The sequence below is a fragment of the Ipomoea nil genome, unplaced genomic scaffold (genome assembly GCF_001879475.1).
Source record: "Ipomoea nil cultivar Tokyo-kokei standard unplaced genomic scaffold, Asagao_1.1 scaffold0981, whole genome shotgun sequence".
NCBI lineage: Eukaryota > Viridiplantae > Streptophyta > Magnoliopsida > Solanales > Convolvulaceae > Ipomoea > Ipomoea nil.
In genome coordinates, this window is record NW_017617409.1 from 138,216 (window position 1) to 153,365 (window position 15,150).

The 15,150-nt window shown below is 34.0% G+C and overlaps 1 protein-coding gene across 1 annotated transcript; it reads left to right on the forward strand.

Moving 5' to 3' along the window:
* The first annotated feature begins 1,217 nt into the window (after positions 1-1,217).
* On the forward strand, positions 1,218-9,715 carry LOC109179948 (TMV resistance protein N-like). Its single transcript, XM_019329426.1, has 10 exons — positions 1,218-1,910; positions 2,086-3,133; positions 3,260-3,517; positions 3,642-3,854; positions 4,519-4,731; positions 6,133-6,339; positions 6,566-6,800; positions 7,211-7,289; positions 7,393-8,233; positions 9,630-9,715. Exons 1-7 carry the CDS (start codon positions 1,393-1,395, stop codon positions 6,725-6,727), a joined length of 2,619 nt encoding a protein of 872 aa, XP_019184971.1. The 5' UTR covers positions 1,218-1,392; the 3' UTR covers positions 6,728-6,800; positions 7,211-7,289; positions 7,393-8,233; positions 9,630-9,715.
* The last annotated feature ends 5,435 nt before the right edge of the window (positions 9,716-15,150 follow it).

The window sequence follows — 15,150 nt, forward strand, 5'->3', positions numbered from 1 at the left end:
ATTCTTATTATAACCCTTTTCTCTTCTCCTATTATTATTATTATTATTATTATTATTATTATTATTATTATTAACAATATTGCTACTTCATTATGATTATGCTAATAGTTTTATTTTAAAATATTAATTTTTTTAAAGACAAAATGTTAAATTTTAATATGTAAACAAACTAATTTAAATTTTATGAAGATGTCTTTTTTAGTCTGTTTACATTTATCAGCTTATCAAAAAGCTAATTTTACCAAACACTTTCAATCATAACAGCTAGCTTAACAGCTCTTCAGTTTTCAGCTCCGAGCTTATAGCTTTTCAGCTTTCAACTGCTTTTCAACTTTCAGCTCCTAGCTTATAGCTTTTCAGCTAGGTTTGCCAAACAGAGCCTTAGAGTTTATTAAAATCGCAAATCAATACTGCCAGTTCATGTTCTGAATTGAAAAAATAAAATACATTAATTTTTGAATTTAGAATATTTTTTAAAAAAAATTTAAAAGAAAGTTTGAACCAACAGTTCAAATTGGATCCGAAACTGTGAACCGATGACTCAAAATAAAAATCAAATAGCGGTTATATGTACTTATATGTTAGAGTCAGTATAAATGTGAAAAAAAAAAAAAAAAAAAAAAAAAAAAAAAAAAAAAACATACACCATTTACAAATATTATAATTCTAATTTTAAGCTAATGCTAGTAGTTGTTCCGATTTGAACCTCTGGTTCACGGTTCAGGATCCATTTTTTTCCAGTTTACGATTTTAATAAACGGAAACCCAAATATTGGGTTCTGGTTTTGAATCATAACCGAAAAATTTAGATATGATTGCTATAGTGTCCGGTTCAGTTCGAACCGAACCGTGGTCATCCCTACATATAACTGTATAAGCAATAATTTGTTAAAGAAGAGAAATAAATAAAATATTTAGTTTAAGGGTAGAAATGTCCATTTAATATATCAGGGAAAAATCGTCACTTATGCATGAATAACTCAGGGGAAAAAAATGCTATATATAAGCATATAACTCAGGAGAAAAAGTGTCATTTTCCCTTAAATATAATTAAAGTGTAATTAAAACAATCCTTACTTGCATACTATGAACAATGGTGTAGGGTAAAATTTGCCTACTATGCAATCACCATTATTATGATTTGGAGAATTTTCAAAGTGGGGAAGACATGGACCCAATTCGTGACATGCAGTGTAATTATCTGTGTGTGATGACATTTTGTTTTCATTCTCAGATATTTTTTCTCCCAAATTCATTCTTAGCTAGATAGATATTATTTCTCGTCAGGGCTTCAGCAACGGTAGATGAAGAGCACTTGCCAAGTTGCCATTGCCCAGTTTAATTTCTTTGTTGATTTCATATATTTAATCTCCATTCCAATAAGTTTGCAGTATGGTCAAGTTCGAGGATATGGCTTCTACCTCTTCTGCTACCCCTTCACAATCAACTCCGAAATTCACTTATGATGTTTTCTTGAGTTTTCGAGGCGAAGATACTCGAAAAACCATAGTGGATCACCTTTACCATTGGCTGAAACAGAAAGGGCTCCACGCCTTCAAAGATGACGAGCGGCTGGAGAAAGGACAGTCTATTGCTCCCACTCTCCTACAAGCTATTCAACAATCAAGATTTGCAGTTGTTGTCTTCTCCAAAAATTATGCATCGTCAACCTGGTGTCTAGACGAACTTGCAGAAATCATGGAAGGCAAAGATAAACTCAACCAGGTTGTGGTGCCAATTTTCTACGACATAGAGCCTTCACATGTGCGCAAACAAACTGGAAGTTTTGAAGAAGCATTTGCCAAACATGAAGAGAATGAGGGCAAGGGGAGGGTTGAAAGATGGAGGAAAGCTTTGATAGAGGCAGGCAGTATTGCAGGGCACGATTTGCATGGTGCTGAGTATAACGGGTTTGCTTTCAAGTTTCAACATCTTACCTTGTTTTCTTTTTCATTTTTATTGTTTTTTATCTTATTAAATATTATTAGAGTATTATTAATTATAAATATATATAAATTGAAAGTAATATATAGAGTTTCTTGAAAAATTACCAACTAGCTACTAGTTAATTTAGTTTCTTCTCAGGTATGAATTAAAGTGTATCGAAGCAGTGATTGCTGATATATCAAAACAGTTGCCTCCACCTCCAAGTGTACAAAAAGGTTTAGTGGGATTAGAGTCACGGCTTGAAGAAATAAGAATGAAGTTGAAAGTGTGGGATAAAGATGTTAAGTTGGTATTAGGCCTTTGGGGTATGGGCGGTATTGGAAAAACAACTATTGCAAGAGTTGCTTTTGATCGATTTTCTAGTGCATTTGATGGCTCATGTTTTCTTGCTGATGTTAGAAAACATAGGCGGGAAGCCTTGCAAAAGAAACTCCTATCAAAAGTTCTCAAGGAAAATTCAATTGATATAGATGATGTAGATGAAGGAATTCAGATGATAAAGAAAAAGCTCGAGTGGAAGAAAGTATTAATTGTTCTTGATGATGTAGATCATCGGGATCAATTAGATAAATTGGTTGGAGATGGTGAATGGCTTTGCAATGGTAGTAGAGTCATCATAACTACCAGAGACAAGCATTTATTCACTCAATTTAGAATTGTTGTTGAAACTTGTGAAGTAAAGAAATTGGAGAAAGAAAAAGCACTAGAACTATTTAGTTGGCACGCTTTTAAGAAAGAATCTCCAGAGAATGGATTTGAAGATCTGTCTACATCTTTTATAGCTCATGCTGGTGGTCTTCCATTAGCCCTTAAAGTCTGGGGTTGTTCTCTATGTGGATGGACAGACCAAAAAAAGTGGGAAAGCACACTAGAGAAGATTAAAGACATACCAGATGGGGAAGTTACTGAAAAGCTCGAGATTAGTTATGATGGACTAGATGAGGACTGTAAAAAGGTATTTTTAGATATAGTATGCTTTTTTCGGGATGAACGTCGGGATATTGTAGAAGAAGTACTTAATGGTTGTAAATTACATCCGATTACAAACATATCAGTGCTTATTGATAGATGTCTACTATTTGAATCATTGGGATTTATTCATATGCATGATTTGATACATGAGATGGGGTTGAATATTGAAAGAGGAAAAATGAGCAGGATATGGCGGCTTGAAGACCTTGATGATGTAAGATACATTTATTTTGACTTATAATATCTTCCTAATAAGGAAACATCAAAAAAAAAAATTTTAATAATGTTCTTTTGAATTAAAATGATTTAATGTACATATTATTTTATTGCTTAATGTTAGGAGCCTAAGGCGGTGGAAGGTCTTTTGCTTTCAATCAACTGTGATGAGATTATTAGCCCTTGGATTGAAGCTTTCGAACATATGACAAAATTGAAGATGCTCATAGTTAAGTATAGAAAACATGATCTTTGTAGCTCAGAGTCACATCTAGAGAGTATTGAAGCCTTCAAAGAGACAGGCATCATGAATTATCTCCCAAGGAGTTTGATGGTGCTCAAATTCCCATATTATCCATGGTCAAAGCTTTTTTTTCCAATGGTATTTCATACTTAATTAACCCTGCATGCACTTTGTGCTAATCTTTTTTTCCTTATTTTTTTTATATACTTTTTTTTCTTATTTAAGTGTTCAACCTTTCTTTATCCCCAATCTTCTCTTGCAGGAAATGAAGAAACTGACCTATTTGGATCTGAGCTTATCCAAATCTTTGTTAGAAACCCCAAATTTTGCAAAGATGCCGAACTTGATAAATTTAAATCTTTCAGACTGTAAGAAATTAGAGACGATCCATCCATTGATTAAAAATCTTACGAAACTTGTTAAATTAAATTTACGTGGATGCAAAAATCTTGCAAAGATTCCTAGCTTCAATCAAGTAAGTTTCATGTCTCAAGTTTCTCAATCATGACAATTACACTAAGTTAAAAAAAAATTTCAGAAATCAAGGCAAGACACTACATCTAGAGGAATTGGATTCATATGTTGAGATTATAGAACTTCCCTCATCAGCATAATATATGTTAGTTATTTTTAAAAAGTTTTTAAATTCAAGATATATTTATGAACAATTTGACTAATCTCATTCTTTTCATGCATGAAATGAAGAGTATTACCTATTTGGATCTTACATTTTGTCTGTCTTTGTTAGAAACACCAAATTTTGCTATGATTATGCCAAAATTTGAAGTATTTAAAACTTTCAATGTGTGAGAAATTAAAAGATATCCACTCATCTATTGAAAATCTTACGGAACATGAGGTTTTGGTTTTTGATGGATGAAGTAATTTTGAAAAGCTTTCCAGCTTTAACAAGGTATAATATCCCATAATATCAAGATTCAAAATTGCATAAAATTACAAAGCATTTCATAAATCAAGGCAAGTATACAACATCTAATAGAGTTGGATGTATTATATGTTGGTCTATAGAACTTTTTTTCATCAACTCAATGACACGGCAATATGTGTTAGTAATTTTTAAAAAGTTTTTTATGTTAAGAGTTGTGATCAATTTGACTAAACTCATTCTTCTTATGCAGGAAATGAAGAACATTACCCGTTTGGATATTAGTTACTGTAGCTCTTTGTTAGAAACGCCAAATTTTGCTATGATGCCGAATTTGACATTTTTAAATCTTACAAAGTGTCAGAAATTGAAAGAGATCCACCCATCTTTTAGAAATCTTACGGAACTTGCGGACTTGAATTTTGATAGATGTAGTAACCTTGAAAAGCTTCCCAACTTTAACCAGGTATAATATCTCCATAATCTCAACCTTCGAAATTGCATCAAATTAAAAAAAAAAAAAAACAAAAACATTTTAGAAATCAATTACACAATATCTATTGGTGTTGGATATATATTATATGTTGGGGTTATAGAACATCCCTCATCGACAGGGACGGAGCCAGAAAATTATTTGAATGGGGGCGAAGTTTAAATGACGATAGAAATGTTAATTACAAAATATCAAACAGTCATAATAAGGTTAAAATACAAAATATATTATAAATTACAATATAATGCTTTTGATAGATTACATGATAGTTAGAGTCAGAGCAAAAAATATACTTGAGTGAGGTGAAAATGTAAAAATATTTATAGCAAAATATGAAACATTATCAATTAGATAAAATAATTTGAATAACACTATATCCGTAAATAGTTTTTAATTTAATTTTTTTTTAGTTAAATCAACTTTAAATTTTTCTAAATTAATTGAAATACAATGAAGTATAATATAAACTTGTATACTACATTAATTAAATGATTCATAAAAAGTAGACTAAAAGAGTATTTAATTTGTTAATTAAATGATTCATAAAAGTAGATTAAAAGATATTTAATTTATCTTGGAAATGAATGAAAGAGACACAATAAACAAGTGTAAATAAGAAAAAGTATTGTTAATGAGATTTGCACCTGTGGTTGGACACATTTTATTTTATTTAATATTAAATTTAAAATTCAACCAACTAAGCTACAAAAATTATTTAGAACTTATTAGAAATCAAGGCAAATGCATAACTTTTCATTAATTTGAATATTGATTTTATATAATATTTAATGTGCACTATATATATATATATATATATATATATATATATATATATATATAAAGAGGTGGGGTGGAGTTGGGGGAGTGGGGGCAGCTGCCCCCGTTGCCCCAGAGGCCATAGTAACTCCGTTCATGCTCATCGACGCAACTACTTGACATTAAGTGTTAGAAATTTTAAAACATATTTTAAATTTAAGAGTTCTTATTAATGTAACTAATCTTAATTTTCTCATGCAGGAAATGAAAAGCATTTTCTAGTTTGAATCTTAGATATTGTAACTCATTGTTAGAAACACCAAAGTTTGCTACGATGTCAAATTTGGCATTTTTTAACCTTTCAATGTGTAAGAAATTGAAAGAGATCCACCCATGTTTTGGAAATCTTACAAAACTTATGGAATTGGATTTTTATAGATGTAATCTTGAAAAGCTTCCCAGTTTTAACTAGGTATCATATCTCCCGAATCTCACGGTTGAAAATAGCATAAATTACAAACTTTTCAGAAATCATGGCAATATGAGTTAGTTATTTTTAAAATGTTTTTTAATTTAAGAGTTCAGATCAATTTGACTATTCTATTTTTTTTCATGCAGGAAATGACGAAACTTACTCATTTGGATCTTAGATTTTGCAGCTCTTTGTTAGAAACTCCAAATTTTGATTTGATGCCGAATTTGGAAAACTTAAATCTTACAACGAAATTGAAAGAGATCCACCCATCTATTGGAAATCTTACCAAACTTGTTAACTTGACTTTGGATGGATGTAGTAACCTTGAGCAGCTTCCCAATTTTAACCAGGTATCATATCTCTAGAATCTTAAGCTTCAAAATTGCATAAAATTTCAAAACTTTTTAGAAATCAAGGCAAGTGCATCACTTTTAATAAAGTTGGATTTAATAAATGTTGGGATTATAAAGCTTCCCCCATTGACGCAAAACTCATTAATATGTGTTATTTATTTCTAAAAGGTTTTTTAATTTAAGAATTCCAGTCAATTTAACTATTATCATTCTTCTTATGCAGGAAATGAAGAACATTACCTGTTTGGTTATTAAATCTTGCATCTCATTGTTAGAAACTCCAAATTTTTCTATGATGCCAAATTTGGAACATTTAGATCTCTCAAATTGTAAGAAATTGAAAGAAATCCACCCATCTGTTGAAAATCTTCCACCCATCTGTTGAAAATCTTACGAAACGTAAATTCGTGAATTTGGATGGATGCATTAACCTTAAGAAGCACCCCAGCTTTTACCAGGTATCATATCTCTAGAATCTCACTTAATAATGCAGATCGGAGTAAACTTCCAGTGTGATAGACTTTTTGTTTTCATTATATTCTCAGATAGATATTAGCCTTTTTCCCCTCATCAGTTCAATTCCATTTTAGTCCAAACCAAAACACCCATTTCTCCATCTCTTCTTGTCAATTAATTTGTGTTTTCTGTTTCAAGTGAAAAAATGTGTAGATCAGTTGTTGAAGATCCAGGTATCTTCTGGGCAAACTCCGTGCGCCGTTGTTGATCAAATTTAATTTCTTTCTTTCTTTGTTTCAATTTTCTTCTTTTCTGTGTGTTTTTTGTTTTTCAATTTTTTAAAGTTTTTCTAATGTACTGTGTTTCTTATTTGAACTGGGTTTGTTTTGACTGGGTTGGCTTGTTCATGCAGACTTTTCCCATAAAAGTAAGCATTGACGACTGTGAAGCCTGTAAGATAATAGTGAAGAAAATCATGCAAAGGATTAATGGTATATATACATGCTTAAATATATTACCCAAAATAATCCAAAAATTTGATAAAATTGTTCTTATTTCTTGAATTTTCTTTGCGTTTTTGTTATGTATGGCTAGGCGTGTACGTCGTAAAATTCGAAGCGGAGATCAACAAGATCACCGTCTTCGGCGATGTGGAGCCGGGGACGTTGATCACAAAGCTGATCCTCAATCTCAGGCGGCATGCAGAGCTAATTGGTGACCCTAAGGAAAAGGAATAAGGGTCAAATAGGCTATCCAATTGTACACCAAAATGTAATTAGGTCATTGAACTAAAAGTTAATCAATTAGATTCTTGAACAACACAAAATCATGCAATTAGATTCAAACTGACCTGTTTATCTGAAAATATGCTGAATTAATTAAAATTATTTTTAAAAAAAATTAAAACATTACCTGCCGGCCGACTTCATCTGGGAGACGAAGACCTTCGTCTCCTAGCCATGGAGACGAAGGTCCCTTCTTTTCCATAGCCGGAGACCACCGGCCATGGATGAGATGAAGAAACCTTCGTCTCCATGGCCAGGGAGGTGAAGGGATCTTCGTCTCCTGGCTCTGCTGGAAACAAAGGTCTTCGTCTCCGATCATGGAGACAAAGTCGGCCAGATATAAATTCGTCACCGGCCTGTAATGTTTTAGTTTTTTTTTTTAATTATTTTATTATTTTATTATAATTATTTTAAAATATTATTTTTAAATTTGAAAACTACCACATCAGCAAATTGCCAGATAAACAAGTCATTTTGGATCTTTTTGTGTTGTTCAGGGACCCAATTGCAATATTTTTTAGTTCGATGATCCAATTGCAGTATTTTTTAGTTCGATGATATAATTGCATTTTGGTGTGCAGTTGGATGGCCTATTTGACCATTACTCCTAAGGAAAATAATAGCGTGCGGGTTGAGGACACGCGGTAAAGGTGCGATGCTTACTTATACCTTGTTATGTGTACACGTCGGTCTTGACTTTAGGCCTTGATGGTCAAATCTCAAGAAATTTTATATTTAGTGACAACACAAGTTACCAAAATTATATATCAATTTTGGTCACTAATTTTATTATTGACCAATTTTTGAAGTCGTCATACCCTACAATAGTGACGACTTTTGAAAAGTTGTTACGATTACGTACTCAAGACTTTTGTGATAAGGTTTACTTACACTATTATTTGAAGAATAACAATAGAGGTCATAATAAATTTATATTATGTGACAAAATATGTTATTACAAAAAAAAAAAAAAAAATTATCTAGTAATAACTAAAATTGTTGCAATTAATCATTTTATTGTGACAACACTTTAGTCACAATAATTGTACTTATTTGTGAGAATTGTTATTGACTCAAAAATGATTATCATTGACCTAAAGAGTGGTAACAAATAATTACTTTATTGTAACAACAATCATGATAACAAATGTTGCATGAGTTAATACTAGTGGATGTCCTTTGACTATGGTGACACTGCGACTACATTTGGTCCTCAATTTTTTATTCACCACCATTAGTCCTTGTACAATATATTAATTTTTACCTTCCAATTACAAACTCTAAATTTTGCTAAAATGTCCAAGTTGGTATATTTAACTATTTATACCTTTCGCAGTGTGAAATAGAAAGGGATTGTTATGCTGTGCAACCGTGTTCTCCATTCATTGTGCACATGGGTCTAGATTCATAATTTTTATACTGTAGATTCATAAAATCTATACTCTAGATTCATAATTTTTAAACCGTAGATTCATAATTTAAATACAGTAGATTCATAATTTCTATACTGTAGATTCATAATATCTGTACTGTAGATTCATAATTTCTAAACTATATAGTTATTAAATTATGAACATATAGTTATGTGATTTGTGAATACAGAGTTCAACAATTGGGAATAGGAACATCGAAAATGATGAACATATAGCTCTATAATTATGAACATATATTTATAAAATTATGAATCAACAGTATAGAAATTATTAATTTACGATATAGAAATTATGAATCTAGACTCGTGTGCATCATGCATGTACACGGTTGCATAACATAATTTGTAGTAACCTTGAGAAATTTCCAATCTTCAATCAAGTTTCATCTCTCAATAAAAAATATCGATCTTCACAATTATATTGTATAAGATTTAAAAAAAAAAAAAAAATCAGAAATCAGGAAAAATTGGCCGCTTCGAGTAGAGTTGGATATAATATAAGTTTAGATTACAGAACTTACCTCATCTACGCTACAACTCGACATTTTGTGTTAGTTATTTTTTAAAATCTAAGAGCTCACATCAATTTAATTATTCTTAATCTTCTCTTGCAGGAAATGAAGAATCTTTTCTATTTGGATCTTAGCTGTTGCAACTCTTTGTTAGAAACCCCTAATTTCGCTAAGATCCCAAATTTGAAGAAGTAAAAACATTGAAGTTGTGAAAAATTAAAAGAAATCTACCCATATGTCAATAACCTTGTGATCTAGTGGTATGAAGTGACTCTCCCATATGTGAGGTCATGAATTCGAGTTTCAATGGGGATAATATTGACTCTTTGTGTTTCAGCAGTAATCTTTACTATTGCCATGAATTAAAAAAGGGAGAAGTGTCAAATAGGCACATCTACTACTGCCAAGTGCTCAATTTCTGCCACGAACTAAATTAAAGGCTAATTAACCACACTTACCTACTAAATTTGTTCAATTGACTTTTTTTTTGCAGGGTATTAACAGGTTACCAATTCAATTATTAAAAAAATAATTAAAAATTAATTTTTTTAAAAAAAACGGAATTTCAGCCACCGGCTGTCCGGTGGCTGAGTATTTTTAACAAACAGTCGTTGCTGTCCGGCAAGCCACGGCTGTCATGTTTGAGGTCCAGATCTGTCTGGAGACGGCCATGGCCGTTTGGAACGAGCGCGGCGGCCAGCCCTCGTTCCAGGGCGTTTGAGGTCCAGATCTGGACCTCAAACATGATAGTCGTGGCTATACGACTGTCCTCGCCGGACAGCCACGGCTGTCTGTTAAAATACTCAGCCACCGGCGGTCCTCGCCGGACAGCCGGTGGCTGAAATTCCGTTTCTCTTTTTATTTTTATTATTTTTTAAATTTTTTTTTAATAATTGGATTGGTAACTTGTTAGGTACCTGCAAAAAAAGTCAATTGAACAAATTTAGCAGGTAAGTGTGGTTAATTAGCTTTTAATTTAGTTCCTAGTGAGAATTGAGCACTTGACAGTAGTAGATGGACCTATTTGACACTTCTCCACATTTTATTTAATAACTCCTTCTTAGGGAGTTCATAGAGGAACATATTAAAACATCACTCCATTAGTTTTGATTGGTAGAGTGGGCCGAGTTGAAACTATCTTCAGAGTCGTCGAGGGGTGGAGACGGAGCATATCCTTGTCCAGAGTAGTCGCTGAACTGACAATCATCAAGTGAGATTCTACTTGGAAGGTTTGAACTTGAGGAGGAGTAGTTCTCATTGAAAAACATTTGTGAAGTCCACTGGAGGATGTATGTTTGGATTTGCGGGTAGCGGTGGAAGTGGTTCCGGTGGAGGTGGTGGTGAGAAATCAATCATCTAGTTCAAGTAGAACATGTAGTCTGCATCTGGCATGGTAAGCAGCTGATCATGGAAATCTCCTTGAACTACTGGTATGTAATTCACGATGGGGAACTTTGAATCTCCAGATTTTCAGCATAAATAAATCCGGGTTCTCATGGAGGTGATGCCGGTGCTGGATGTTGGAAGTGAATGAGCGGGCTGACTTTGTTGTGCTTCTCGATTGATGATTGAGGTTTTTTGTTCTTCAGATATCAGAATGAGAGGATTACTTGGTGTATCTCCAACTCCTTTTCCACCATTTGCAATCCTTCGTGCCCTAAGTTTCTGTTTGCATACTTGTTCCCAAGATCTTCTTGATGCTCTTCTAGCACTGGTCTCCTTACTTGGATTCTTCGAAACCATTTTTTACCTGCAAAATAAACTAAGACAATACCACTTCTCCACACATTCTCTAACTAGTCCTTACAATAAATAGTCTTGAGAAGACCCTAGAAACTCATGAGCCCAAGATGTATCGTTTGAAGAGACCCTAGACATCGCTTTGTGACGGATGCGTGTTTTTGCTTTTGTGCATTGAGAGGAAATAGAAAGTTCAACCCGTGCCCAACGTGCGTTGGACACTCATGCAGAACGATCAAGTGACCGGCCAACGCACATTGGTCGGGCATTGGGCGCGCATTGGAACGTCAATTCCTATCTCTACCTTCTCTCTAGCTTAGTGAAGATCAAATGAAGAAGGAGATTGACACTCTTCCAATTCAAGAGATCAACAATTGTATTTCAATTTGGTAAAATCATTACTATATCATTTCAATTGTTTGCTTGATTTCATAATTGCAATTTAATTTATTATGGCTATGTGTGGCTAGTTTAGCTAAGGTTTGAATTGTGATGTTTTGATTCATGATGCCAATGTGACTTAATTCTTAGATTAGGAGTTGAATGTTGCTATGCTTGGGCCGGGGAATCTAGTTGTTGTGGATTGTTTTGTATGCATCCTAGGAGCTAGCCCACCTACTAAGGTTGTGCTAATCTTGAAGCCTCTATCCTTAACATTTTCTAGCCTAATGATCTAGGTTAGGAAGGACTTGTAGGCAAGGTATTCGAGGAAAGGTCATAGAATCTTTAAGAGCCCAAAGGGGAGTTCTATTGTCTACTATGAAAAGTCTTAGGGTGTGTTTGGAAACCAGAAAAATGATTTCTGGAAATCATTTTCCGGGTTTTTGGTGTTTGGCTAGGCTGGAAAATGAGAAGTCAAAGGAAAATGAGACATGGTCAATGGAAAATGAGCTCAATTTTCCGGAAAATGACTTCCCCTTTTTTTGGGGGAAGTCATTTTCCGGAAGACTTCTTTGGCCTACAACAACAACCACCTTCGTCTGTCTACAACAACAACCACCTTCGTCTCTGTCTACAACAACAACTAACACTGTGAATTCCCCCCAAGTACTGTTCTCTGGTTTCCGGCGAAACCAGAGAGAACGACGGATTTACTCTCTGGTTTTCGTTTTTTTTTTTTGTTATTTTTTTAAATTTTTTAATAAACATTATTATTATTATTGTAAATTTAATATTATTATTATTATTGTAAATTTAATATTATTATTATTATTTATAATATTATTGTAAATTTAATATATTTTAAACAAAATAATTAATTATATAAAATGTTTAATTATACAATTTTACATCATTTTCCAGAAAATGAGCCAAACAGACAAAGACAGTTTTCTATTGTGCAGCCAAACACGAGAAAGGAAAACGTTTTCCGTCATTTTCCAGAAAACATTTTCCAGAAGTCATTTTCCTGCTTTCCAAACGGACCCTTAGTAGTTGAAGAATAAAAAGACATAAGTTCATTCCCTAGATTCTAGCATAGACACATTCATACACGATAATGATCCTAAGTGCATTGTGAACAAAACTAGAAATTCAAACCTACTTTCATTTCATTGTTTAATTGTTTTAATTGCTTGTGTGTTTACTACTACAACCATGATACATTGCGTGACACAACCTCAAACTCACACAAACCTATTTCCCTAAATTGACAACATGAGGCTTCTCCAATTTGTCATCCCGAGAGAATGATAAGATCCGGGATTCATCCCACACTTGTTTGACCCGCTGAAGAGAAGAAAGCGGTTGTCAGTTATCCTAAGGGGTTGAGATGAAAAGAGAGCCCGCCTAAGCCATTGGCGGGGAGAGGTCCATACCATACTTTCACTTTACTTTTATGCGTTGGGCTTTAGCGTATCGGGAGGATGTTTGATTGTGGTGTGCACATCGTTTCCACTAGTGGGCTCGGCTTGAAGGCCCTTGTAAAATAGTAGGTGAACCCAATTTGATTGCATGATTGGCAAATTGGTGTGGAGAGTGTGTTCCCTTGAGCATAACTACATCTAATCAATATGGGTTTTTTGTTTCCTTTGAATATTCTGTGAGTTGCAAAGTATGGCACTTTGTTAACACACTTGTTTGATGATACGAGGGATTTCACCCCCTTCGTTCTCTCACACAACTTTCTTGATTGACCATTTGCTTGTTGAGATTATCATGCGCTATGTTTGTCACTTATCATTCTTGCATTGAATTGACAGCTTGCTTGAGGACAAGCAAGAATAAAGTGTGGAAATTTGTGATAAGTGCCAAAGATGCACATCTTTATGGGTCATTTAAGGGGTTGTGTTGTGTTTATTTGGAATCCTTTGTGGTTGATTTGTGTTGGAAATGCTTTGGAATGTGTGTTACAAATTCCCTATAACATGTACACTTTAGTGTTTTGAAGGTTTTTGAGCTTAAAGAAGAGCATATAGGCTTGAACTCGAGCAACCAAGAAGAGTGCAAGTGGAGGCGCCCATTATGTGCCCCTACCACGATGGATCCACGCTCATGGACCATTCGTGACTTGGGACCAAAAGGTGCCACGAGGGATCCACGAGCGTGGGCCGCTCGTGGCAAGAGACCTGGATCAAGATTTCGCTTTTAAACATCACGCTTGGGCAAGTCTTTGAGGGATGGATTTTGGACATGAGGAAACACTTGTTCTTTAGCTAGGTTTTTTATTTTTCTCTCTCTAGAGGAGAGCTAGATTCAACTAGTCACTTGTAGTTCTTCAATTATGGGAGAAAGAAGAGATCTAGAGCTTGGAGAATTGACAACTCTCCTTGATTGTGGTGATCTTCTCTCCAATTTGTAGATTGATCTCACTCTATTGAATCAAATTGGTAATCTTTCATCTTTCATCTTTTATCTTTTAATTCCACATTCTAGCTTGCTAGCTTGAATCAATTGCATTGTGATTTCAATTAATGATGTTGAGTGGCTAGATCTCCTGAATTAATTGCATTGTGATTTCAATTGCATTGTGATTTCAATTGCATTGTGATTTCAATTGAATCAATTGCATTGTGATTTCAATTGCATTGTGATTTCAATTGCATTCTTACTTTGATGGGAAAATTGTAAAAAATGCCCCTCTATAATATGTCAATTATCAATGTCACCCCTGAATTATGAGTGGTGTAAATGTTGCCCCTCAATTATCAAAATGGTGCACATATAGCCCTCCCGTAACGGGCATGTGATTCCCCACTGCTATCCATCGCTGGTACTTCGAATCGAGTGAGGGAAAAAATAACTAAATTACATATTTACTCCGACTAAACGGTGTTGTACACTAATGGGGAACAACATGTCTGTTACATGAGGGGCTATATGTGCACCGTTTAGATAATTGAGGGGTAACATTTACACCACTCATAATTCAGGGGTGACATTGATAATTGGCATATTATAGAGGGGTATTTTTTACAATTTTTCTTACTTTGATTGATGAGATGATGAGTAATGCTAGACCTAGAATGCTTTGTTGTGAATGAGTTTTGTCTTGATCATTTCTTCATTTGTGGAGATAGCAAGAGATTGTGCTTCCATGTAGTCTTTCTCATTTGCTTTCCCCGTTCTTCGATCCGAGAGGGAAAGACCCAGGATGGGGCGTATAGTAGCCAAGGTGTTTTGTGAAATGCCTCCCTTAAGTTAGTCTTTTATTGCACAACCTTTTGTCTACCTTAGGCCATCGAATGCATTATATCAAGTGTTCTCCATCCAATTCCCCGTTTTACATATTTGCTCGTTGTCTTTACATTCTTGCACTCTCCCCTTGCATACAAGCCTCCCTACACCTTCTTTCTACCTAGTTAACTCTTGTGAATGCATTACCTATGATTGTTTTGCACTCCACTTACTCCAATTTTTCATCTTTGTGAGATCCACACTCGGG